At 43.3% G+C, this 27,470-nt stretch overlaps 1 protein-coding gene across 7 annotated transcripts in view; it reads right to left on the bottom strand.

Moving 5' to 3' along the window:
* Positions 1-775: 775 nt before the first annotated feature.
* PAQR3 (progestin and adipoQ receptor family member 3) overlaps positions 776-27,470 on the bottom strand; it is a 44,549-nt gene continuing 17,854 nt past the window's right edge. For 6 of the 7 annotated variants that reach the window (XM_033963636.1, XM_033963626.1, XM_033963645.1 and 3 more), the window contains exons 4-8: positions 25,764-25,919; positions 22,044-22,241; positions 20,099-20,189; positions 3,762-3,906; positions 776-3,037 (exon numbers count right to left, since the gene is read on the bottom strand). In XM_033963636.1, coding sequence (XP_033819527.1) covers positions 3,764-3,906; positions 20,099-20,189; positions 22,044-22,241; positions 25,764-25,919 — 588 coding nt within the window. In that variant the 3' untranslated portion in view covers positions 776-3,037; positions 3,762-3,763. Of the gene's footprint in view, positions 3,038-3,612; positions 3,907-20,098; positions 20,190-22,043; positions 22,242-25,763; positions 25,920-27,470 lie in introns of all 7 variants that reach the window. The other variant, XR_004541107.1, reaches the window with a different exon arrangement.

The raw sequence follows: 27,470 nt of genomic DNA, 5'->3' as shown, positions 1-27,470 counted from the left end.
AATACATCAAAAAATAAAATTAAAGGGAGGTACGAAGGGAAGGTGAAAAACAGAGAAAAGAAGGGGGTCGCTTCATAGAAGCGGTTCTCATGGTGAGCTTGATGTGGTTGGAGAGGGAATCTTATCTGAGGTTTTGATATGCGTCTTGAAATAGAAAGGTTTTGGGTTTGGTTTTATCAAGAAAATTTTCATGGTGAAGATGGGATACATCTTCACCATTAAAATTCTCTTGATAAAACCAAACTCAAAACCTTTCTATTTCAAGACGCATATCAAAACATTAGATAAGATGCCCTCTCTAACCACATCAAACTCACCATGAGAACTGCTTCTATGGCATTCCAGAGGGCAGGGGCTGTGGTGGAGATGGTATTTTTGGTGTAAAAGAGTTCTTTAATTGGGGAAGGTCAATAAGTTCTGATCGGTGGATCTGAGGGCCCTAGATGAGGTATAGGGAATAAGAAGTTTGTCAAGAAAAGCTGGAGAGCGGGTAAGTTTAATTTTGAAGACGAGCAGAAGTATTTTATATGTGGTTCGATGGGAAACTGGTGACAACTTATACTACTGTCAAAAGTCAATGTCTCAGTCTCCACCTGCTGGCAGAAAAGCATAATCCCATCTGTTCTGTGCTGGTCTGGAGGGACGCTAAAGAACAGAGAAGTTTGACCCAGGGCATAAGGTAGGGAGAGAGAGAGAGATGGTAGACAGTGAGAGAGAAACAAATGTTGGATATGATACTGGACGGCAGAAAAAAATAATTTTATTTTCTATTTTGTGATTACAATATGTCAGATTTGAAATGTGTATCCTGCCATAGCCGGTGTTAGACAGCAAAAGAGCGCTAGGACCTAACAGAGAGAGAAAAAGTATTTTTAATTTTGTTTATACCACTGCGCCAGCGTGGAGTTGAAGAGGGCAAGGTGGGGTGGGTGGAAAGACTATGAATAAACCTCAAAAACAAAATAATTGGTAAAGTTTTCCTCTTGGTTTAACTGCATCTCCACTCAACAGGCCCTGTTTCAATATCCTCATCAGGAGGGAGAAAGGAAAATTATAATAAGTTCGCTAGTCCAGGGGCAGATGACTTACCGTAATAGTCCAATAAGCCCCACTTCTTTCGCAGAGGCACAATCATGCTGAAACCGAGATGCAGTGCCAACATGAACTTGCACATGAAATGGAGAGCCCAGCTGCTTTAGCTAAGTAGTTCATTTGATTTTGTGTTTTTTTATGTTCTGTTTTGAGTTTTGTTTTGATTCGGAACATATGAACTGATAACTTAGTTAATCCCGCTGGATAAGCTATTTATTTATTAATTTATTAAGCTATTCATAAATTTATTCATCCATGAATTGAAATTTAATTTATATTGGAAACATATTCGGCATTGGGATATGAACTATACTAAAGGACTTTGGATATGAACTTTGATATAGACTTTGATATGCTTTGCTCACTTTTACATGTATTTTGACATTTTTGCATTTTTTACCTTTGGATTTGGGTGTCACTTTTATGTAGTTTTGACATTGTTCTGTTTTTGTGATTTTTGTGAGTTTTTGGGGGGGTTCTTTCTAACATCCTTGTATATTTTTTCTTTGTTTCCACACCAGATGCACGTTTGCACTTTACATTTATCTGCTTATTTTAAAAATATAAGGGTACCATGATGTACGGGGCAGGATTTATTTAGACTTCAGTCTAAGTGTTAGTCACTCATGAATACCTGCCCGGGGAAAGTTGAGCCCGTACTGAAACCCCCTTCTTTATTTATTGAGCTTATTTAAGGATTAAGCCGGCGGTGCAACTATCTTTCCAGTGTTAGTTTAACAAGGGGAAAACTTTACCAATTATTTTGTTTTTGATTTATCTTATTGTTGGTAAAATACTTTTTGGTTTTTTGAGGCCGGTTCTATAAATAAACCTGCCAGGATGTTTGATAAAAACTCCCAATTGGGCATGAAAAATGAATTGAATCGAAAAATCAATTCAATTGGCTGAATCGAATCAAAACATTTTTTCCTTAAATCGGGCAGCACTAATGAAAGTCCTACTCGAGTCTGCAGTTATTCCTGCTCTAAATTCAGCCCTACCTGACCTTCAACATTTGTAGCAAATCAGTCAGGTTCAGTAAGCTGCTCATTCTGTAAACACGATAATTGCCTCTATCTTTACGAACAGTATGGTGCTGAATGTTAGGATGTTCCAGTTCCAGAACTGCACTGGACCTAAACCCCCTGGAACTCCAGACTATGAGACCAGAAGGGATTATTGCACCAGGATCTTAAACAGCTTAAAGCTAAACCTCTGGAGGTTTACTGAAACAACTCAGTCAACAGTCTGAAATGAGTCTTTTCAAAAAGCAGACAACTGGCTCCTTCCACACTGTCTGGCTTTTACAAGTTGATTGAAATAATGAATGCACCAGCTAATGATCCAGCATGGAAAACTGCTGGAGGTTCGATAACTTCCACAGCTGCAATTCAAAGTCTATAAACAACCTCCAGCAAGCATTAATTATGCAGTTCTGTGCATGATCAGGAGACAAGCAAAGGGGGTCCCAATCATACCATCTCTCTGGCCCCACATTAGCATCTCTAGTAAACAGTATAACTGGGGCCTGAAATCATTTAAGTCCAGTCTTTTTCTTTACGGTGCACTGAATCTCTTTACTAGAAATTTGACAGCTGTGTCCAAGTCAAGAATATGAAATATTCTTCAAGGTATGCAATGCTTTGCCATTTCCCTTTCATATAGGAGCAAAATCTGGATGAGCTGACTCCATTCCAGAGCAAAAAAAAAAAAGGTCCCAAAGTTCCTCAGTGGTTCCATGTAGAAGTCAGAGCATGGCAGAGATAAGTTGGAAACCTGAAATGCAGCTTCGCTCAAGATATCTGAGCACACCAACAGACAAGCGGAGAGACAGCGTCAAAAGCTTACTCAAATATTTTGTGGGTGCAGCTTCCAAATGTCCACAGGATGTCAGCTAAGACCTTGAGGTCCACAGAGATGAAGCCTTGACAATGCAGAGGAAGTGCTGGGGGGGAAAAAAAGGTTAATCTTTTTCTTTAAGGGGTACCTTTTTTCAATGAAATTAAACATACATGCTTCTGTTACTTAGGGGTCATCAGCAATAAGGATACAAAACAAGGCATGGAAGAGAGGAAAATACTAGGGGAAGTAGTGATTTTTCTGACACTTATCCAATAAACTACTATTTTTATTTATTTTATTTTTTTTGCATGAAGAGTGCTTTATCAGAATTCATCAGTTAAAACCTAACCTTGGAAGCCCTATGTATATGTAATTATTATGCACAACTACAAGTAGCCAAGAAATGTATTAGAGTAAATAATGTCTAACACTCAGTTCAAACCAGGCACTCAAAATGGAAGACTACAACCTCAACAGTAGGGCACTATGAAAAATGATAAATTCATATTAGAGATGGCTAAGAGAGAAAATCGCTATGGACCCAAACTTTTTGGTGAGAAGGAAAAGTGTGTTTTTCATAAAGCACCACTTAAAACTTATGAGCTCTCTCCCCTTTTCAGCATGGTTTCTGCTGAACACTGTCCTTACTGGAGGGATGAATCACTATTCTATACTGACCAGAATGGTGAAATGCTGCAGGTTGCAAAAGGTGGCACCAACTGCACAGGTCAAGAAGAATTGCTCTTTGAAAATCACCAATTGATGGCACTACAACCGACTGAAAGTCTCTCCCATCTTCCTCTTGTTCACATGGATACCATGCCTACCTTCACAAATTCTCTACATGATCAGGACAGGGCTGGTTGAGTCTGTACTGCACAACATACATCACAGACTGATGCCACCAATACAACATCAGCACTACAAAGATATGCCACAATTGGTGACTGGATCCGAGGTAGTTTAGATGCCCTGTGGGAGGAGTGAAAAAAAAAGAAAGATCGGTTAATATCTTCTAGCATACCGATTAGTATTATTCTATAGCCAAAATTATGACACTGTCATTAATCCATATCACATATTTATCTAGACAGTATCACATTTAGGGCTCCTTTTACGAAGCAGGCGGTAGTTTTTTGGCTAGCACGGGGGTTAGCGCATGATAGAAAGTCACAGTGCAATAAAGCCGCTAATGCGGCTTCGTAAACGGAGCCCTTAATTTTCATATAACATTTACTTTTATATTTCTTTTTTTTTTTTTACTTTTTTTGTATTTTCTTCAGGATCTTCATTAGTGCCAATAATAGCCAAGTGTTTTCAATGGCTAATTACTTGTTCGGCACTGGCCTCGTCATCAGATCCACATTATTTTTTTATATAAAGTGCTCCGTGCAAATTCAAATTCTCAAACTTTTGTATAAATACTAAAACTTTTTTTTTTTTAAACTTGAACTTATCTTTGTTATGTTGTTCGTATTGGGAGGGGACCTGTCAATTCTTTGACATGCTTCGCCCAGAGGCTGTATCAAGAAGAATTCCCCCTTGTGTAATATCCTGCACCATCCCAATCTGATAGCTTCTTCTGAACAAGCTATCAGAAGAAGCTATCAGAAAGGCAGCTCCGGGAAAAGAGGACATAGAACGGGGTTAAGAGGTAATAGGCTCAGGAGTAATCCAAGGAAATACTTTTTTACAGAAAGGGTGGTAGATGCGTGGAATAGAGAATGACACGGTGAAAAAATTGGTCCCCGTCACCGCCCCGTCCCCGTCTCACCATCCCCGTCACCGCCCCGTCCCCATCTCACCATCCCCGTCACCGCCCCGTCCCCGTCTCACCATCCTCTTCACCGCCCCGTCACCGCCACTGCCACCCCATTCACCGCCCCGTCACCGCCACTGCAATCCCATTCACTTTTCTTTATTTACATATAAAGGAAACATTCTTTAAAACTTTAAAACTTAGTTAAATATTAGTTAATAACTATACAAAAACAAAACACGCAGAGAAAAAATTAATTAATAAAAATTCTCAAAACTGACACATTTTGATCACTAAATTTAAAATAGTTATTTTTCATACAGTTTTTCAATCACTAATCTTCCACCACCCCTGGGGCTAGCAATGCAAAAACAAACACGACATGTACTTTAAATGCTGCCGTGATTAGCATAGTGACCGCGGCTACGGCTGCAAGTCTCCCCTCCCCCCAGCGATCACGGCAGGAGGGCACCCAACCCCTCCTGTAGACCCCCCCAACGGCCCTCCCGACAATCGCAGCAGAAGGGTACCCAACCCCTCCTGCCGGTCCTCCCAATGGCCTCCCCTAAGATCGCCGGCAGGAGGGTACCCAACCCCTCCTGCTGGACCCCCCCCCAACGAACCCTCCCACCCCAGAACCCCCTTAGTCTTACTTTCCAAGTTGGACCGGACGGCTCCTCACACGTATGGCCAGCAGGCTTGCCTCCGTCCAAATGAGGCGGGCCCGCCCCTACCCTGCCCAACCCACAGGATCCTAGGGCCTGATTGGTCTAGGCACCTAAAGCCACTCCCGCTATAGGAGGGGCCTTAGGTGCTTGGGCCAATCAGGCCCTAGGATCCTGTGGGTTAGGCAGGGGAGGGGAGGGGCGGGCCCGCCTCATTTGGACGGAGGCAGGCCTGCTGGCCAGACGAGCGAGGAGCTGTCCGGTCCAACTTGGAAAGTAAGACTAAGGGGGTTCCGGGGTGGGAGGGTTCGTTGGGGGGGGGGTCCAGCAGGAGGGGTTGGGTACCCTCCTGCCGGCGATCTTAGGGGAGGCCATTGGGAGGCAGGGGAGGGGAGGGGCGGGCCCGCCTCATTTGGACGGAGGCAGGCCTGCTGGCCAGACGAGCGAGGAGCTGTCCGGTCCAACTTGGAAAGTAAGACTAAGGGGGTTCCGGGGTGGGAGGGTTCGTTGGGGGGGGGGGGTCCAGCAGGAGGGGTTGGGTACCCTCCTGCCGGCGATCTTAGGGGAGGCCATTGGGAGGACCGGCAGGAGGGGTTGGGTACCCTTCTGCTGCGATTGGCAGGAAGGGTTGATCTGACAAATGAGGAGCACGGTGAAACACAGGTAAATAGCGGTTCCTAGAAGGGGGTACATTGGCCCGCGGGGACAAACCTGTTCACCGTTTCCGCGGTCGGTGAATGGCCTTGTCCCCGTCACCGCAGCGACTGCTAGTTTTCTTCCCCGTTTTCGGCGGTGACCCGCGGCTTAAATGCGGTGGCCGCGGGTAAACCGTCACCGTGTCATTCTCTAGCGTGGAATAGTCTCCCAGTAAAGGTGGTAGAGACAAAGACTTGTGTCTGAATTCAAGAAAGCGTGGGACAGGCACATGGGATCTCTTAGGGAGAGGAGAAGATAGTGCATGCTGCAAAGGGGCAGACTGGATGGGCCATTTGGCCTTTATCGTCATAATGCACCACAAAAGGAGGCCCAATAAAGTCAGCTAAATACGATACTGTGCAGTAATGCTGGAAAGGAGAGAATGGGGCAAATGTCTTCAGACAAGGTTTTAAAGTGGGATGGAAATCCATCAGGCAGCACTTAGAGCAGAGCATGAACTGATTTACAACTAGCAGGGATGAGATGGAGGGAGGGGACATAAAGAAAAAAGACCAAGTAAAAGGGTGAATGGGACTAGAGTATAAGAAGGTGCAGAGCAACAGAGGACTTTAGAGATGAAAATTACTATGATACATTGCACTCTGGAAATGTTTTGGAGCAAGCAAGCTGCCAGGGAGAAGTATTTTGTATATACTCAAGTTTGGTGAGTTAAGATGGAATGAATGGAGAGGGGCAAGGCAGCCATTCTAAAAGAATTATAATATTTAAGATGCAGATACATGGATTAGAACTGTCTGATTTCAAGAAAGCCTGGGATAGGCACGTGGGATCTCTTAGAGAAAGGAAGAGATAATGGTTACTGCAGATGAGCAGACTGGATGGGCCATTTGGCCTTTATCTGCCATCATGTTTCTATGCAGTTAAGGAAAAGCACTGCGGAAAGATTTAAATCTCTACTGACGAGAGAGGAACATAAGTAGAGGATAGGCTAGGATATTTACATGATGCACTTCTGTGTGTTTTTTTCCCCTCCATTTGTTGTAATCATGAAGTAAAAGGTGGAAAGGAAATGCAGGTTACAAGATGTGTGTTTGTATGGTCTTAGAACAGGGATCTCAAAGTCCCTCCTTGAAGGCCACAATCCAGTCGGGTTTTCAGGATTTCCCCAATGAATATGCATTAAAAGCAGTGCATGCATATTCATTGGGGAAATCCTGAAAACCCGACTGGATTGTGGCCCTCAAGAAGGGACTTTGAGATCCCTGGTCTTAGAAGGACTGTTTGGTTCTCATAGGCAAAAGCAAACAGCACATCCCAGAGAGCAATGTGTCAGAGATCCCAAAGATGAGAGAGCCAGAAAAGGAGCCTACCTGCTGTCTGTGCAGTAGAAGAAGGTTATCTCCTTTATATCTTTCTTTAGGACTGTACCTGCCACTCCATGCAGGTTATACCTCTCAAGGTCATTTCTTTTAGTTTGATCCCAGCCACTTCCTAGATAGTAATCTTCTGCATTTATTCTGTCACCAGAATATCATTCAAGGCATCCACTAAACTTTTACTGAAAAAGCACTTCTTGATATTGCTTTTAAAGCTTACCTTCATAATTTCATGTCCCATAGCTTCCCTGATTTTGATAAAGATTTGTTTGCTCATCAAGTATTCAAGTATTTAAATATCTGTATATTTTCCCTCTCTCTCCATTTCTCTAAGGTATGATTGTCGAGTCTCTTTTCATACATCTTTTGGCGCAGACCCCATACCATTTTGATCACCTTCAGTCTTTTTATATTAGCATTTCAGTCTTTTTATATTAGCAAATAATGGCCTCCAAAACTGAACACAGTACTTCAAATAGGGCCTCACCAAAGACTTGAACAGGGGCATTGTCAAGCCTCCCTTCTGATGGTTATGTTCCTCTCTATGCAGCCTAACATCCTTCTGGCTTTGGCCATCACCTTGCACATTGTTTTGCTACCTTGATATCCTCAGACACCATCACTATAGGCCAGCTGCATCCCTACCAGTGCTAGCGAAGATCCTTGAAAAGTTGGTATATCTGCAGCTGGATCGCCATGTACAAGAGAATAATATTTTAGATGTTCACCAATATGCCTTTCGGTCCAATCATAGTACGGAAACATTGATAGCATCACTTATTGATGAAATACAATGCAGCTTTGACAAGGAAAGGAATATATCATGGTATCATTAGATATTTCTGCCGCATTTGATACCTTGGACCATGGCATCTTACTGGAACATATTTCAGTATGTGGGGTAGGTGGCACAGTTCTATCATGGTTCAGGTCATTTCTTCAAGAACAGAGGCAAGAGGTTTATGTGCATGGAAGGATGTCATCCCAAAAAGAAGTAAAAACAGGAGTCCCACAGGGTTTGTCACTTTCAGCTGTGTTGTTCAATGTTTATCTCATACCGCTTTGCTGTTTATTGCATAGCTTTAGAGTGTCTTACAGGATATACACCGATGACCTGTTATTTTTCTTCCCTAAGGGACAGTTGATGGAGCGGGCTATTGATGTGCGCCAATAAATTGATGTTCAATGTACAGAACACAAAAATAATGCATTTAACTCAAGCATCACAGCCAGAGTTTCCACCATCAGTTCAGCAATTCTGTGGTCCTTAGGATTTTGGTACTTAGGGATAATGCTTGATCCTCAGCTGTCTTTTAGGCAACATGCGTTACACCTTATCAGAAAAGTCTATGTTACAATAGTCCATAGTCGACAGCACTAGTTTGCAAGATGGTTTTGTAATCATTCCAAGGCAAATAACAGTGCTGACTGAAGAACCTTGGCATTGAGACATGTGGCCATGAGGTCCCTGATGGGCTGACCCCAGGGCCGAACAATCAACCCCAAAGACTTCCAGCCTGAGACACCACTCGCCGGGATCCAGAGCATGATGACTGAGAAAGTCCACCTGGACATTGTCCACTCCGGCTATGTGGGAGGCTGATATGTCCAGAAGATGAGCCTCCGCTCATTCCGTGAGGAGGGAGGTCTCCAGAACCACTAGATGACTCTTGGTACCCCCCGGATGATTGACATAGGCTACCGTCATGGCATTGTCTGAGAGAACTCAAACTGACTTGCCCTCTAGCAAGGACTAGAAGTCCACCAATGCTACCTGAATGGCTCTAGTCTCCAGAACAATGATCAACCATGACGCCTCCACCGAGTCACTGAGCCCCCCCAAACGAGGAGACTGGGGCTGATCTAGGTTCACTCCCTGAATCACATTGGAAGACTGTAGCCACCAGCACAGACTGCAACGAACTAACCAGATCCAACAGGCCTTAACAAATCTCAGCACAGACTGAACAAAACAGACCACTCCACCTGCTGGAACTAAGAAAAGACTGATTGTAAGAGGGACTGCATAGCCCACTTGTACTGATGTCAATAGTTAGTATCTCAGTCTCTACCTGCTGGCAGAGGAGTAGAAACCCATCTGTTTCTGTGCCGGTCTGGAGGGACGATAAAGAAAAGGTCATTTCTCTCAATGCAGGAGTGTAAATAGTGGAGTGCCCCAGGAATCTGTACTAGGACCTGTGCTATTTATCATAGGCCCCATTTTATCAAGCCAAGTTAGGGTTTTTTTTTATTGCCGGCCACTGTGGTATAAGCTCCGACACTCATAGAATTTTACCACAGTGGCCAGTGATAAAAAACCCTAATGTGGCTTGATAATATTTATAAATGATCTGGAAATGGGAACAATTAATGAAGTGAATACATTTGCAAATGACACAAAACTATTCAAAGTTAATCTTCAAGCAGCCTGTGATAAATTGCAAGAGGTCTTTAGGAAATTGTAAGACTGAGCTTTGAAATAACTGATAAATTTCATGTGGACAAATGCAAAGTGATGCAAATTAAGAAGAATAATCTAAATCAAATTTACTGAGTGGAGTGGAAAGGGTAGATGTGACTCACTTGTTTACAGTTTTCAAATATACTGGGACTAGAGGGAATACAATGAAGCTACTAAGCAGTAGATTTAAAACAAACCGGAGAAAATATTTCTTTACTCAATGTGTATTTAAACTCTGGAATTCCTTGCTGGAAAATGTGGTGGAATCAGTTAACATAATGGGATTAAAAAAAAACTTTAGATAATTTCCTAAAAGAGAAGTCTATAGACCTTTATTGAGATGGCTTGGGGAAATCCACTGCTTATTCCTAGGATAAGCAGCATAAAATCTGCTTTACTCCTTGAGATCTTACCAGGTACCTATGACCTGGGTTGGCCACTGTTGGAAACAGGATACTAGGCTTGATGGACCTTCAGTCTGTCCCGGTATGGCAATTCTTATGATGCTAGGTTCCACACTAAAGTTTGTTGCATTGGCCAAAAGAGCAAATAGAATGTAGAGAATTATTATTAGGAAAGTGATGGAAAATAAGACAAAGAATATTATAATTCCTTTGTATTGCTCCATAGTGTAACCTCATTGTATTATGTGCAATTCTGGTCACCATAGCTTAAAAAAAAAGAAAAGAAAAGATATAGGAGGAGTTTAAAAGTTTCAAAGAAGGGTGACCAAAACGAATAAGAGGATGGAACTCCTCTTGTATAAGGAAAGGCTAAAGAGGTTAATGTTCTTTAGCTTGGAGAAGAGAAAGCTGAGGGGGGGATAGAGGCAAACCAAAACCAGTGGTTTTGGTTCCATCTGAAATTAAATCTGCAGCCAAAATTCACAAGTTGGTTTCAATCAAAACCGAACCCAAAACTAAACATGTCGTGTCCATTCCCCACTCTCCCCAGTGAAAGACCTGGCGGAAGATAGGTCCAGGTCCCTTTGTGGTGCTGCTGCCTCCCCATGCATCTTTTTGGCCTACCCTCCCCTGACCTACCTTCACAAGCCCTGATGGTCTAGTGCAGTGGTTCCCAACCCTGTCCTGGAGGACCCTCAGGCCAATCGGGTTTTCAGGATAACCTTAATGAATATGCATGAAAGAGATCTGCATATAATGGAGTTACCAGGCATGCAAATCTGCACCATGCATATTCATTAGGGCTATCCTGAAAACTCGACTGGCCTGGGGGTCCTCCAGGGCAGGGTTGGGGACCACTGGTCTAGTGGCCTCTTTTCTGCCCAGTGCCACTGCTGGTTTAAAATGGCTGCTAAAACTGTATGAGTGGTCCTAGCAGCTTTATTGAGATAGGCACATTCCGGCCTCTAAAGAGGCCACTAGATCACCAGGGCTGTTTAAAGCGAGCCTACAGATGGCTGGTGAAGACTCATCTTCTGAGGGAGTGGGGGTGGTTGGGCAGGGGGGCAGCTTGGGAGATTTTGGTTTCAGCTGAAAATGAACTGGTATTTTTGACCAAAACCCAAACCCAAGCTTTGGTTTTAGTGATGAATTTGAAATCGAAATTCGATCAGGGTGTGTATGTGTGTGGGGGGGTGATTATGATACAAGTCTACAAAATTCTGAGTGCAGTAGAGCAGGTGGATGTGAATTATTTCCTCTTTCAAAAAGTACAAGATGAGATAACACTCCAAAAAGTTGCATAGTAATACTTTTAAAATGAGTAAGAGAAAATATTTTTTCACTCAACAAATAGTTAAGCTCTGGAACTTGTTTCCAAAGGATGTGATAACAGCAGTTAGCATATTTGTGTTTAAAAAAGATTTACACAAGTTCCTGGAAGAAAATTCCACATGCTGCTGTCAAGATAAAACATGGGGAAAGCCACTATTTATCTTTCTGTTTAGTGGCTGGGAATCATTCTACTCTTTGGAATTGTGGCAGGTACTTGTGACCTGGATTGGCCATCCATTGTGAACCAATCAGGGCCTTAGGCCCCTCCCACTGCATCCCAAGATGCATTGGGAAGGGGAAGGCCCATCATTCTGAAGAGGCAGCTCTATTGGCAGGAGGGAGTGGGCTTCCTTTTTCATTAGAAGGTAAGGAAGTTGTTGAGTGATGTCGGGTGACATCGGGGTGTGCTGGGGGGAGGAGTGTAGGACTCTGAGAACAGCGGCTCTCTGTGGAAGAGGGCTGGGGGGAATCAATGGGTGTGAGGGAGGGAGGGAGAGAGGAATCATGGTTCTCCCTGCCGATTCAGTTGATCCTGGCAGGGGAATCTCTGAACAGCTGAACCGGCAAGACTCCACAAAACTGGCTCAGCTGATCTGATTCCCCTACCGTGATCAGCTGATGGGAAGCCTTTCGGACAAGGTATTTGGGTACCATGTCCGAAAAACTGGCTTTAGTGCATTTTTCATCTGGGCATCTTTATATTAGAGAATGGGCAAAAAAGATAAGATATACTAGGGACCAAAATGTCTAGATAGGTCATTCTCAAAAGAAAAAGATAGACACCCTGCTATTTTGAGAATGGACGTTTTCTCTACTGAATTTCTGGATGTTTTTCCCAAGTCGTCCAAACTCAAACTTAAATATCCTATTGAAAATGCTCCTCCATGTGTCATTCCTTCATTTCCTTCCCTACTTCTACCAAGAGGTAGCTAGACATATGTTTCTACTGTATATTACATAAAAGTTTTTTTTGTAGTACATTAAGGGGGTCTTTTACTAAGGATTCTATCAGCTGGTTTCAACACAGCAGCAGAGGGGCCACTCTAACGCTGTCCTCTAGTGCCAAGTCACTTGTGAAAAAGCACACCAGGCTCTGAGGGAACTGTGTTTTCTTTCATCTCTCCTAACTGCTGCTCTTCCTGAGGATTCTATCAGCTGGTTTCAACACAGCAGCAAAGAGGGGCCACTCTAACGCTATCCTCTAGTGCCAAGACACTTGAGAAGGAGCACCCCAGGCTCTGAGGGAATTCTGTTTTCTTTCCTCCGGGTGAGACTGCAGTTCGGCAGTGCTCAGAGTCCTGACATCCAGCTCTCCCACCTATTGCCTGCTAAAACAATCACTGATTACTTCATGTACAACCTGCTACTACTTGTTACCTGTATAGCTGCATTTACAACCTGCTACTACTTATTTTTAACCTACCACCGCATTTACTTGTTACCACAATCTATCACCACTTGTTATAAGTATAACCACATGTAAAACCAGCTACTACATATCTTAGCCTGACACTGCATATATAGCCTGTACTACTCCTCTACTGTTATCGCATGTTCATCGCATGTCTAGCTCTACCACCACTTACTTAGCCTGCTCTGCCCATCACTACTACCTCTTATACAGCCTAAACTAAACTAAACTAAGCCTTAAGTTTATATACCGCATCATCTCCACGGAAGCGGAGCTCGACACGGTTTACAAAGCTTAAAAATACAAGAAGAGAGGGGAGAGAGAGTTTACAAGAGCATATGAAAAAGAGGGGAAGTAAGCAGGAGATGTTATATATTAGAGAAAAGCCAGGTTTTCAGTTGTTTTCGGAACAGTTGGAGGGAGCCCAGGTTCCGCAGCGGGATAGTGAGATCGTTCCAAAGGCCCGTGATTTTGGAGAGGAGGGATCTTCCCAGTTTGTCTGCGTGGGGGATGCCATGTAGAGAGGGGAAGGATAGTTTATGTCTGTGGGCGGATCTGGTGGTAGCAGGCGTTTGGGCGAGGAAGGATAGAGGGATTAGTGGCGGAAGGATGCCATGAATTATCTTGAAAGCCAGACAGGAACATTTGAAGTGAATTCTGGAAAGTACAGGGAGCCAGTGAAGATTGGTAAGTAAGGGGGAGACGTGATCAAATTTGCGTTTAGCAAAAATCAGTTTGGCCGCAGTATTCTGGATGAGCTGGAGTCTGTGAAGACTTTTTTTTGTTAGGCATAGGAAAATGGCATTACAGTAATCGAGTTTGGATAAGATGATGGATTGTACCAGGACGGTAAAGTGTTTTTGGTGGAAATAGGATCTAACTTTCCTCAGCATGTGGAGGCTGAAAAAACATGATTTTGCCAAGGAATTCAGGTGATCGTTGAGGGAGAGGGAGGAATCGATAATGATGCCGAGGACCTTGCTTGAGAACTCAAGGTGAAGAGCGGGACCTGTGGGTAGAGTGAAGAGGGTGGACAGGTGTACTAACTTTGGGCCGAGCCAGAGTACTTTTGTCTTTGATTCATTTAATTTCATCTGAACAGAGAGGGACCAGGCATGAAGTCTCATTATGCATGAGGTGATGTTCTCTTGGAGGTTTGTAAGGTTCTGGTCTGTTTCGAGGAGGATAAGGATATCGTCTGCATATGTGTATATTGTTTCAAGGGGGGATAGTTTGAGAAGCTTCAGGGAGGTCATATACATGTTGAAGAGGATAGGGGATAGGGGAGAACCCTGTGGGACCCCGCAGGATGGTGTCCACGAAGCGGATTTGGAGCCGTTTGCGTTGACAATGTAGGAACGTGCGCGAAGGAAGTTTGAGAACCACTTTAGGACAAAGGAGTCTATTCCTATCTCGGAAAGTTGGTAGATTAGTATGTCGTGGTGCACGACGTCGAAAGCTGCGGAGAGATCGAACTGTAGGAGAACAGCAAATTTGTTTCGGGTGTGTAGTTGTTGCACCTTTGAGATTAAGGAAACTAGGAGGGACTCGGTGCTGAAGTTGGGCCTAAATCCGAATTGGTAGTGTTGGAGGATGGAGAATCTCTCTAGGTAAGAGGAGAACTGGGTAGCGACTATGGTCTCCAGAAGTTTTGTTAAAAGAGGGATGTTGGCTATGGGGTGGTAGTTCGATGGTAAGGAAGGGTCAAGATCGGCTTTTTTCAGAAGAGGGGATAAGGCAATGTGGCCCATTTCTGAGGAGAACAGGCCCGATAGTAAAGCTTTGTTTATAAGGTTTGTAAGGGAAGAGATGGCCTGCGCTGGGATGTTTTCGTAGAGGTAAGATGGGAAAGGATCTAGGATGCACTTGCAGGATTTAAGTTTCAGGCAGAGTTTAGAGATCTGGGGCTTGGATACAGGTTCGAAAGTAGTCCATGATCTGTCAGCAGGGATAGGGTCGGAGTCTTTCAGTGGAAGAGAGTTGTAAGAGATAGCTGGGGGGAACGAACTCTTTATGGTAGTGATCTTCTCGTTGAAAAAATTGGCTAAGTCATTTGGAGATGGGTGGGTGGGGGAGGGGGAGGAGTCGTTTTTAGAAGTTAGGTTTCGCCAGATGTGGAAGAGTGTACTGTTTTGGTTTTTTGATCTGGAGATTTTATCTCCACAGAAGATCTTCCTAGCTTTTTTTAGTAGGAAGTTGTAGGATTTGATGTTTTCTCTCCAGGATTGCCTATCTGAAGGGGATTTCGATTTTTTCCATCTTCGCTCTAGGGCTCGGCATTTCTGTTTTAATTCCCTGTGGTATGGGAGATACCAGGGGGCCTTGTGAGAGTAGGAGATGGATTTAGTGGCTAGAGGGGCAAGAGCACAGAACGTGGTTTCCGAAAGAGTCACCCAGTTGTGCCAGAATGCGTCTGGGTCCATGTGAGTGGGAAGAGGAGGGAATTTGTTGAGGAACTGGGACCAGAATAGTTCACTAGTGATTTTTTTGCGGTAGGTGATGGAGTTTGAGGCTCGGGTAGGGGTACCAAGGACTGACATGAAGACAGGGAGGCAAAAAGAGCCTAGGAGGTGATCAGACCAGGGGACAGGTTCCCAACGGGTCTCGACAGTGGAGGTTTTGTGCTCAGTCAGATCAAGAAAGCTGATGATGTCGATGGAGTGCCTCTTTTCGTGGGTAGGGGTGGGCGGTGGGGCGGTGAAGCCTAAAGAAATGAGGAAGTCTTTGAAATCAGTTGTGTCCTTGTTGGTGTTGTCCTCTAGGTGAAGGTTTATGTCGCCAATGATCAGTAGTCTTTGGAATTTTAAATAGGCCCTTGTTATGGTCTCAAGAACAATTTCAGAGGATTTGTTCCAGGGGGTAGGAGGGCGGTAAAGTAACAGGATGCCTAATGGGTGGGGATGAAGTTCGTCATTTATTGAAGCTAACATGAATTCTAAGGAAGGATGGCTGCCCTTTTCAAGCCTAGCCCCTCCTCAGCCTGCATCTTATTAGCAGCACTAATCTCTCCCATCTCCTGCCTGACAAGCTCTGCCCAAACCCTCTCTCACTACCTCTCCTCGCTCCCACCATGAAGCCACCCTCCTGGCTCCTCCTTCTACTTCTCTGCTCTTTCACCAATACTTCCCACTGCCAAATATCTCTCCCCCCCAACCTCCCCGACTCCACAGTCTCAAACACCTGCCCAGGCCTCAGAATCCCCACACTAGTACACACTAGAACTCATCACAACAAAAAACACAGAGGAAGAAACCACTCCTCCTTAAAGCCTGTCCCTCCAGCCAACCTACCCAACCTCACCTCTGTCTCTCTCGTCCCGGTCCCCACACTCTACTGTAACGCCAGATCAGTCCGCAACAAGACCCAAATAATAAAAGACCTACTCGATGACTCCGATCCGGGATCGGAAAAGACGATACTTTCACACAAAACGAACTCTGCCCCCCTGGCTACCACGGCCTCTTCTCACCCAGAATCAACCGGAAAGGAGGAGGCCTGGCTCTGCTTTACAAATCATTCTTCAATGTTCAGCTCCTTGAAAAGGGCAGCCATACCTCTCTAGAATTCTTACTAGCTTCAGTTAAAGACGAACTCCAACCCCACCCACTAGGCATCTTGCTTCTCTACCGCCCTCCTATCCCCTGGAATAAATCATCTGAATTTGTCCTAGAGACTATAACAAGAGTATTCCTAAAATTCCAGAGACTACTGATCATAGGAGATATTAACCTCCACCTTAACGATAACACCAGCATGGACACAACTGAATTCAAAGACTTCCTCACCTCCCTTGGCTTCACCACTCCTCCACCCACACCTACCCATGATACTAGACATCATCAGCTTCCTCGACCTGATTGAGCACAAAACTTCTGCCGAAGAGGCCCGCTGGGACCTTGTCCCGTGGTCTGACCACCTTCTAGGCTCTTTCTGCCTCCCCACCTTCATGTCTCATCTAGGTACTCCACCCCGGCCCACAAAATCTATCACCTACCGCAAAAAAATCACGAGCGAATTGTTCTGGACCCAATTTCTTAACCAACTTCCCCCTTCTCCTAAACACACAGACCCAGAGTCCAACTGGCATAATTGGGTTACCCTTTCTGGGACTACCTACCACGCTCTGGCCCCTTTATCTACAAAATCTATCTCCCACTCCCACAAAACCCCCTGGTACCTTCCATATTACAGGGAACTAAAACAGAATTGTCGAGCCCTGGAACAGAAATGGAAAAAATCGAAATCCCCCTCAGACAAACAATCCTGGCGAGACAACATCAAGTGCTATAACACAATACTAAAAAAAGCAAGAAAGAATTTCTATGGAGATAAAATCACCAGATCAAAAAATCAAAATAGTACTCTGTTCTACATCTGGCGAAACTTAACCTCAAAAAACGACTCCACCTCTCCCCTCCTTCCGCAAACGACTTAGCCAAATTTTTCAATGAAAAGATTTCCACCATAAGGAGCTCTTTCCCCTCAGCAGTCTCTTACAATTCTCTTCCTCCCAATGACTCAAACCCTATCCCAGCGGATAGATCCTGGACGACATTTGAACCCATATCTGAACCCCAGATCTCTAAACTCTGCCTCAGACTGAAATCTTGCAAATGCATCTTAGATCCTTTCCCATCCCACCTTTATGAAAACATTCCTGCACAGGCCATCTCCTCCCTTACGAGACTCTTTAACTCTGCTCTACTATCAGGCTTGTTCTCCACAAAAATGGGCCACATTGCCTTGTCACCTATTCTGAAAAAAGCCGATCTCGACCCCTCCCTACCATCAAACTACCGTCCCATAGCAAATATCCCTCTACTTACCAAACTTCTAGAAACCATAGTTGCTACCCAGCTCTCCTCCTATCTCGAGAGATTCTCCTTTCTTCACCCCTACCAACATGGCTTCAGACCCTGCTTTAGCACTGAATCCCTCCTAGTTTCCCTAATTTCAAAGGTACAACAACTACACTCACGTAACAAATTCGCTGTCCTACTACAATTCGATCTTTCCGCTGCTTTTGATGTCGTCCATCATGACATACTACTTTACCAACTTTCCGAGATTGGAATCGACTCCACCGTCCTAATGTGGTTCTCAAACTTCTTACGCTCCCGTTCCTACACCGTCAACACAAATGGCACCATGTCCACTCCTTGGACTCCATCTTGCGGTGTCCCTCAAGGATCACCCCTTTCCCCTATTCTCTTTAACATCTACATGTCCTCCCTGAAACTCTTTCAACTATCCCCCCTGGAAACAATCTACACTTATGCAGATGACATCCTTGTCCTCCTTGAGACTGACCAGAACCTCACCAACCTCCACGAAAACATTACAGCTTGCATAATGAGACTCCGTGCCTGGTCCCTCTCGGTACAGATGAAACTAAACGAATCTAAAACAAAACTACTCTGGCTCGGCCCAAAATTCGAACACCTGCCCACACTTTTCACACTACCCACAGGCGATACACTACAGCTCGAGTTCTCATGCAAGGTCCTTGGTATCACTATCGATTCCTCTCTCTCCCTCAATGACCACCTCAACTCCTTGGCAAAATCATGCTTTTTCAGCCTTCACATGCTGAGGAAAGCTAGATCCTACTTCAGCCAACAACACTTTGCCATCCTTGTCCAATCCATCATCCTCTCCAAACTAGATTACTGCAACGCCATCTACTTAAATCTATCAAAAAAAAGTATTCTAAGACTCCAGCTAATCCAGAATACTGCAGCCAAACTGATCTTCTCAAAACGCATGCCTCCCCACTCCTTGCCAAACTTCATTGGCTCCCAATAATCTCCAGAATCCATTTCAAATGTTCCTGCCTGGCTTTCAAGATCATTCACGGAATCCTGCCTCCTCTTATCCCACTGTCTTTCAACTCCTCCAGTCCCGACTCCTCCAGAACTGCCCAAAGGCTTAAACTAGCCTTCCCCTCTCCACGCGGCATCCACTATTCAGGCAAACTGGGAAAATCCCTTCTCTTCAAAATCACAGGTCTTTGGAACGACCTCACCACCCCGCTGCGGAACCTGAGCTCCCTTCAGTTATTTCGCAAACAACTGAAAACCTGGCTTTTCAGCAAATTGTAGCTCTATCCTTCCCCCCTTTCTCCCCCCCCCCTTCTACACATAAGTTCATGTAATCCTTTTTCTTCTTCTCTACCCACTATTTTAAGTTCTTGTAAACCGTGTCGAGCTCCATTCTCATGGAGATGATGCGGTATATAAACTTAAGGTTTAGATTAGATTAGATTAGACAATTTAGTGCCTGCTAAATGCTAACACATCCATTATATTATATGGATGCGTTAGCATTTAGCATGCACTAATATTTAGCTCGTACTAAATCAGCTAGCGCACCTTAGAAAAAGACCCCCCTAAGTCTTTCAATCTGTAAGGATTCACTGCTGTAAGTACCGGTCTTTAGATTTACCTTAATCTCTTTTCACTGGCAGCTCAGTGTATGATGTAAGTTACATTTAGGTATTTTGTTGTTTCTCAAGGGCTTACAAATTTAACTGGTTTGTTCAAGGCCACAAGGAACGCCAGTGGGGTCTAAATCTGCTGCTCTTACTACAATGGAAAGGAGATGGGATTTGTCTATACGAGGTTATAATCAAAGCGGCTTACATATTATATATACAGATAATAAGGCAATGGATTGACAATTGACTAGTCCAGAGTCACAAGGAGCGGCAGTGCGAAATCAAACCTGGTTCCTCTGGTTCTCATGCCACTGTGCTAACCCATTAGGCTACTCCTTCACTCTATACTTTGCCTCAACTATCACAGACTATTTTAGTTTCAAGACCAAGTTTCATGCCAGGACTGTGTGATTACTTGCCACATTGACCATCAATATGACTTATTTTGTTTTTAAAGCATTACATTAAAGACATGTTGGAATCTTACTTAGGAAATGAGCATAATACAAATCTAATTATTATTATAAGATCTGGTAAAATGCATCAAACCGCTTTGCCTGTTCAATTGCATTTACTATCCTTCTGATAGAGGAGGAAATATTATACATAAGTGTGTTTACCTAAGATTAACTTTATTATGTCACAAAAATCATATATGCAGACCTGGAAAATATCTTTCTGGGACTTTAGAGATGTAGAAAAGGAAAGCAACAGCTGCCATCAGGTACATCACAATTATACGTGGCACAAAATCCTGCAAAAAATGTAAAATGCACCAAGATCAATAATTACTACTAGGCATAAAATCCGAATTAGGTGCACATTTAGTAAAGTACGGATGAGGTTACGTACAATGCACTTCAACTTCAATTCGAACACTCATTAAGAGTAGGCTGAGGAAGTGGTCAACATGGGGGGCAGGAGTAAGGAAGGAGAGTCAGCCATGATGTTATCACATGGGAAAAATCAGTAATGTCTGCCACATCATCAGTGCACAACACAGATGCACTACTGAGAAGTTTTGAAGTTAATTTGCATAGCACTCTCTGCCTCTTTCCTGCACTGCCATAAAAATTCCATGTTAGGTTTTACAAAGAAAGCATGGGACAGGTACATGGGATCGCTTAGGGTGAGAAGATGATAATGGATGCTGTGGATAGGTAGACTGGCTGGGCCATTTGGCCTTTATCTGCCATCATGTTTCTATTAACTGTTATATAAATGTATGTTAAAACCCATGTTAAACAGCTAATATACTTTAGAAATAGGCCCTTTAGAGCTTGATCACATAAGCAAGCTTTGGGTCTACAGCATAGCTCTAATGTCCTTTTCTACCACTTATGTGGAGAAGTTTTGTTTTGCTTGTAATCAAAAAGAAGTTTGTTCTCTAGTAATTCTCCCACCCTGGCTGCCTTATGATAATGTACTTTGGTTCTCTAAATCGAGCCATCAGTTTGTGGGCTGAATTTTGAGAGGTGAAAGAAAATGATAAATCAACATGTGATTTCAGTAATGGCAAGAAACATTTTAAAATTGGAAAAAAAAAAAATTATAGATTTTAGTGGATGCAGCCAGTTAATTGAGAACTACAAATGTAAGGTCACCCTCATTATTTGCTCACTAGCTGCACAAGCTATAATTGCTGACATGTCATCCCACAGACAAGGATTTTCCTTGCCCCATTCAGTTTATGTACCACTGTTCTATTAATTTTACTATTGTATTGTGAGAATGGGGGAGATTTATATAAATTGCTATAAGAACATGACATGCCATACTGGGACAGACTGAAGGTCCATTAAGCCCAGTATCCTGTTTCCAACAGTTGCCAATCCAGATCACAAATATCTGGCAAGATCCCAAAAGAGTAAAACAGATTTTATGCTGCTTAACCTAGAAATAAGCAAAGAAATTAACCCAAGTCCATCTTAATAATGGTTTATGGACTTTTCTTTTAGAAAATTATCCAAACATTTTTAAACCTTGCTAAGCTAACTGCTATCATTACATTCTCTGGCAACAAACTCCAGAATTTAATTACAAGGTATTACCTTATTTCCTTTGGGGTTTTTTTTGTTTTATTTCTATATATTATTTTGGAAAGTGGACTAATGTTGAGTGAAGAAATATTTTTCCAATTTGTTTTAAATTTACTACTTAAATTTACTTTGCATGCCCCTAGTCCTAGTATTTTTGGAAACAGTAAACAAGCGATTCACATCTACCTGTTCCAATCCACTCAGTATTTTAGACATCTATCACATCTCCCCTCAGCCATCTCTTCTCCAAGCTGAAGGGCCCTAGCTACTTTAGTCTTTCCTCATAGGGAAGTCATCCCAATCCCTTTATCATTTTCATTGCCCTTCTCTGTACCTTTTCTAATTCTGCTACATCTTTTTGATATATGGTGACCAGAACTGCACATAGTATTCGAAGTGTGATCATATCATGGAGCGATATAAAAGCATTATAATATTTTCCATTCCTTTCCTGATAATTCCTAACATTGTTTGCTTTCTTAGCCACTGCTGCACACTGAACAGTACTTACCTCATCCTCCTTCAACAGGTATCCCCATATACTCCCAGTTTTCTAGCTGCTATCTTACCTGGACAACAGATTCTCCAACACCTCCATTAAGCCAAACCCAGTGGACAGTAGGAACGACGCCATACCCCGCCACTGAACAAAAGATAAATAAGCGTAGTCTTTGCCACTGCTGACTGAGGTAATTGGGATGAATCTGAGCAAAAAACACTGTCAGGATCATGGCCAGCACAGTGATCAAGTATATCTGACGCCAGTACTAGAAAAGAGGGGAGGAAAACAATTCATAAGAAAAGCGAGAAAGCTTCCACTGATTACCAGATCAATTGTACACATTTTGAGTTACCGTATATATTCGAATATAAGCTGACCTGAATATAAACCAAGGTAACCTTTCCCCCCCAAAGGAAGAAAAAAGATTGACTTGAATATACTAAAGAACAATGGCTATATGGCAAGCAATTAATACCAGTCCAAAGCACAACCGCTATCTTGCCAAGTACAACTTCGAATGCAAAGAACTGCATGATGATATATAAACACTGGGGATATCTCAGAACGCTACTCTGAAGAAATCAGCGTAGCAGCACTCCTCATTGACTTCACCCTGTGTATATCTGAATTAGTTTTTTTTCTTTTTATTTGTATTATGATTCAGCCTATAGCTTTTCATAAAGATTTTTTGTTCATGCTTTTTTAATTTCCTCAGTTATATTAGCGATTTTCATATCCTTTATCTGGCCTTGTTATAAAAACTTCTTCTTATCATTTAAACTTGTTCTTTTAAGCATTCCATTCTCTATCATTCATAAATGGATAATGCACTTAACTTGTGTTAAAGCTGTGTGGCCGTACTGTTCCCCACCAACGCGTTTCGCCTTCTTTAGGACGGTACATAATATAAACAGGGGAGAGGGGGGTTAATACATTGGCTTATATTCAAGTATATACAGTAAGAATTGTGGCACTATGAATATAGGAAAAAAACAAAAGTCATCCATGAAATTAGCCTTCACGCATAACTTCATATCATGAAACAATGTCTTTCACACAGTTCTATAAATGCATACCCTACAACAGTGTTTCCCAGCTTTTTCAAGCCAAGTACTCCCTAAATTGAAAAAATTTCAAAAGAATATCTCCCACGCTCGAAGCAGCAGAGATTTTGAAATGGACATTTTATTGTTAACTAACTAGGCAACATACATAATAAATACAGGTTACTGAAACTGCAAACAGACAAACACATATTTCAGTTTCAGATAAATTGGCCCCTTGACAGGTGGTGTCTCATTCTTACAAACTGAGTGAAAATGAACAATGACACTTTAGACGGGGCCTATTTATAAGAACAGGAGCCCTCAACAAAAGTTATCATTCGTGCCCAATACAGTTTCATCTTTTCTCTGGGAAAATTAATTATGAAATTTGATTGGTCACTGTGGGCAAGTTCTCACACACACACCCCACCTGCCCGCAGCCACTCTGCCCTTCTCCCTTCTTTCTCACACACAAACACACAACCCACATGCCCTCTGCCCTTCTCTCAGACACAGACATTCCCCATGTGCCCTCTGCCCTTCTCTCAGACACGTCCCACCTGCCCAAAGCCAGTCGGCACTTCTCTCTCTCAAACATGTCCCACCTGCCCACAGCCACTCAGCTTTTCTATCTCTCAAACATATCTCACCTGCCCGCAGCCATTCGGCTCTTCTCTCTCTCTCAGACACATCCCACCTGCCCACAGCCATGTCCCACCTGCTCTCAGCCATTCTGCCTTTCCCTCGACACACACACCCGTGCCCTCAGCAACTCTGCCCTTCTGTGTATCAGACACACACACACACACCCCACTTGCCCTCAGCTACTCTGCCCTTCTCTTTCTCAGACACACACACACTCCCCATGTGCCCTCTACCCTTCTCTCAGACACACACATACACATCTGGGCAGTTTGTTCCAAGCATACGATGCAGCAAGATAAAAAGGATGGAGTCTGGAATTGGCAGGAGGAGAATGGCATATAGGAGGGACCTACCAGCTGAGCGGAACTCAAGGGGGGGGGATACATGAGGAGAGATAGTGGGGAGCAGCCAAGTGAATGCATTTTGTAAGTGAATAAGAGGAGTTTGAATTGTATTCGGAAACGGATGGGAAACCAGTAAAGTAGGAGTTAGTTTTCCATTTCCCTTGTTACAGTCAAGCTGGAGATCAGTTAAGATCGGTGACCTGTCAAAAGCACGTGGGACATTGGCACGCTGACAATCCCGCCCCGACATTTATGCGCATGACATATACGTGCCACTGATTCTGCCGGATTTAGACCTTACCCTTTGCACTTTTTGGGGGGGGAAATCCCCCCCATTAAACTAACAACTCCTCGCGCTCCAACTGGGGGGAATTGTGGGGGGGAGAACCCCTCCAACACACTGAAAACTCCCAAAGAGCAAATACAGGAAGGAAAACGGGAGTTTTAAGTATACTGGGGGTTTCCCCCCCCCAACGGGAGCACAAGGACTTGTAAGTGTAGTGACTAAGTGTAGCAACGGAAGGAAAAAGCTGCCGCAGACAAGGCCCGGCATGGCTCCAGAGGCACCTGAGCGTCACATGGGGAGGAGGAGAGAGTGGAGAGCGCAGGGAGGAATGGATGGAGGCAAAGCCGGTCAGAGCCACCGCTGTCGCTGGAAAACGAAGGGCCCGCTGCAGGTGTCCACACAGCCAGCCCCCCCCTCAGTGAGGGCTGCCGAGCTACTGGCTGTCCACGCAAGGCCACTAGAAAGCGCTGTGAAGCCGTTACAATACGCGGAAACACCAGCACCACCTCAAACATCGCCGTAGTCTGAGAACGCCAGGGCGGTCGCATGGATGCCTGTCCTCCTGCCAGCCCCACGAGCGCCTATTTGTCTGCTTCCCGCCCAACTGCGAGACACTAGCAACCAAAAGAGAGCTCAGGACTGCTGCCGTTTCACCATAAAAAGGGCAATCCTGTGCTTTCCTGAACTCAGGCGGGCGTTGGGTTGCTAAAAAGGCGACCGCTGACAATAAAGGACTCCGCTGGAAGACCTGTGGTGGTTAGATGCGGAGACGCTGGCAGCCGGCTAGTGGGTGACGCTTGACAGAGGACTTCTAATTCCTGGACTGAGGGTGACAGTGGTACTGTCGCACATGCCGCACACAGCGAAGTTCCCACCTCTGGAGGAGTTGGAAGTGAAGGAGGTGTTGGGTGATGAGGGAGGTACAAAAGCCGTCTCGTTTGTTCCAGCTCCTTTTGGCTTGGCTAAGGAATTGGGTTTAATTTCCTCTGCAGCTCTTTGTGACTCTGGGGAAAATTATTTAGCCCTCCCTCTTTTGTGTCTACTCACTATCCATACCAGTTTTTGGGATGTGGAACAAATCGTCCGAGTTTTCATTATTTTCTATGGGGATATGTATTTTGATATATGAGTGATTTGGATTACAAGAATGCTTCTGGAACGAATTATGCTCGCAAACCAAGGTACCACTGTACTTCTGTGAAAAACCTTCCAAGGCTCGTTAATATTTTATAGCCACATGCTTGGTTGAATCAACAGTCCAGTTGGTAAAGATTGATCAAATGAAAACAAAGGGTGTAGTGAAAATGGCCTAATATGCATTTTAAGGACTCTGGTTCCAAGCAGTGTTGATTAGTGAGCAGAAAAAGATAGAAGGGGTACAGAACTAAATTGTTGCCTCAAGCATTTAAAATCACAGGCATGGTTAGTTCACCACATAACTCATGATGACAAAGCAAGTTACATACATTATTACAGTAAAAGGCGTAAAAAACTCCTGACACATAGCAGCCCAGAATCCCGACTGAAATGCCAGCATAATCCAATGCCATCCATCGACGGCTCGTCTTTTCTGAACGGTGACAACAGAAGACATGATATCCTACTGAGCAAAGCATGCAGACCTAGAAGAGAAAGTGAAATCATGAAAGCAGGTTAGCCATTCTTCTGCAGAGCTTGAAAATAAGATGGGGCATGCAGGCTCAGGCCAACCAGTATCCTGTCTCCAAACCAAATCACTTGAAAGCATGTGAAAGGTGCTATCGGAATATTTATTCCACACTGCTCACTCTTAACAAGTAAACCACGGTAAAACCACAATTCTATCTGGTTAATTGGTAATGAATATATCCTACTGAATACATCCAAACCAGGGTGGATAAAAATCAATGGTTTTAAAAAATATATATTTAATCTTAAAGAAATATTATCTTTAAAAAAAATATATATATATATATATATATATTTAAAAATTTGATTTTTTTTTAATTAAATTGGATTTTTTAAATTTTTTGGGAGGAGAAATCTATAGTTTTCTATTTAAGATACATTATAGTTCAAAAGTTAATCATCATGAAATAAGGATTAGTTTTTAATTATGTAGCATGAGGCTGTATATTCATGAAATGTTTAAATATTTTGGTAAATGAATTCCATTAATCCATTCATAATGTCATGGGCATGATTTAAGTCTAGTCTTTCTAACTAGTGATTTAAATCAAATCCACCCTGACCCAAATCTTTCTTATATCTAGTTATTACTGCCAGCCTTAACCACCTCTGATGGCAAACTCCACAGAAATGTGCATTAAACAGAAAAACTAAAACTTCCCTAACTTGGTTTTTAAATGTACTACAAGCTGGTTTCACAGGGTGTTCTCTATTGCCAATATTATTTGAAATAGCCACACCCTACTAAATTGTTGCATACCACCCATGATTTTATGATCCAATATCACACCTCTTCTAAAGTTGCTTCTTAAACAGCCCTAACCTGTGAAGCAGAGAAAATAATTATAGGAGTGGTGTTAATGTTGCTTTCTGATAGCCGATGACAAGGTAGCACTCTAATTTGATTAGATCTAAGTAGCATCCGGGTAGACCACTGCAAAAATTTTAAGAACCTAGTTCAGGGATAGGCAATTCCAGTCCTCGAAAGTCAGAGCCAGCTCAGGTTTTAAGGATCTCCACCATGAATATGCATGAGATGGATTTGCATGTACTGCCTCCTTGAGATGCAAATCTATCTCATGCATATTTATTGTGGATATCCTGAAAACCTGACCTGGCTCCGGCTCTCGAGGACCAGAATTGCCTACCCCTGACCTAGTTTATGGCAGAAGTAAAATAAACATTAATCAGTGAGCAACTAAACAAAATCAAAATGCTGTCCCCAATGTCCACCTGAATTATTGGGAAACAAAATCTGTTCCATTTCTGCTACTGAGTGCCAAGAAATATGGATTCAGATTACTTTCCTAGCATGAGTTTGATGTTTAACACAAAAAGAATTTCCAAAACAGTACAAGCCACACTAATAATTTAATTTTTTCCCCTTTAAATAAAGAGCATACTTGTTTTCTTAATGTTGTTTCTATTATTCTTTGTGGGCTTCAAATAATCTCAACACCTCTAGCAGGCATGACAGGTTAAGCCCCACACTCTGGAGAGAGGGA

Source organism: Geotrypetes seraphini, chromosome 1, assembly GCF_902459505.1.
Source record: "Geotrypetes seraphini chromosome 1, aGeoSer1.1, whole genome shotgun sequence".
NCBI classification, from domain to species: Eukaryota; Metazoa; Chordata; class Amphibia; order Gymnophiona; family Dermophiidae; genus Geotrypetes; species Geotrypetes seraphini.
Note: the sequence above shows the minus strand (reverse complement) of the source record. Positions and strands in the feature narration are given on the sequence as shown.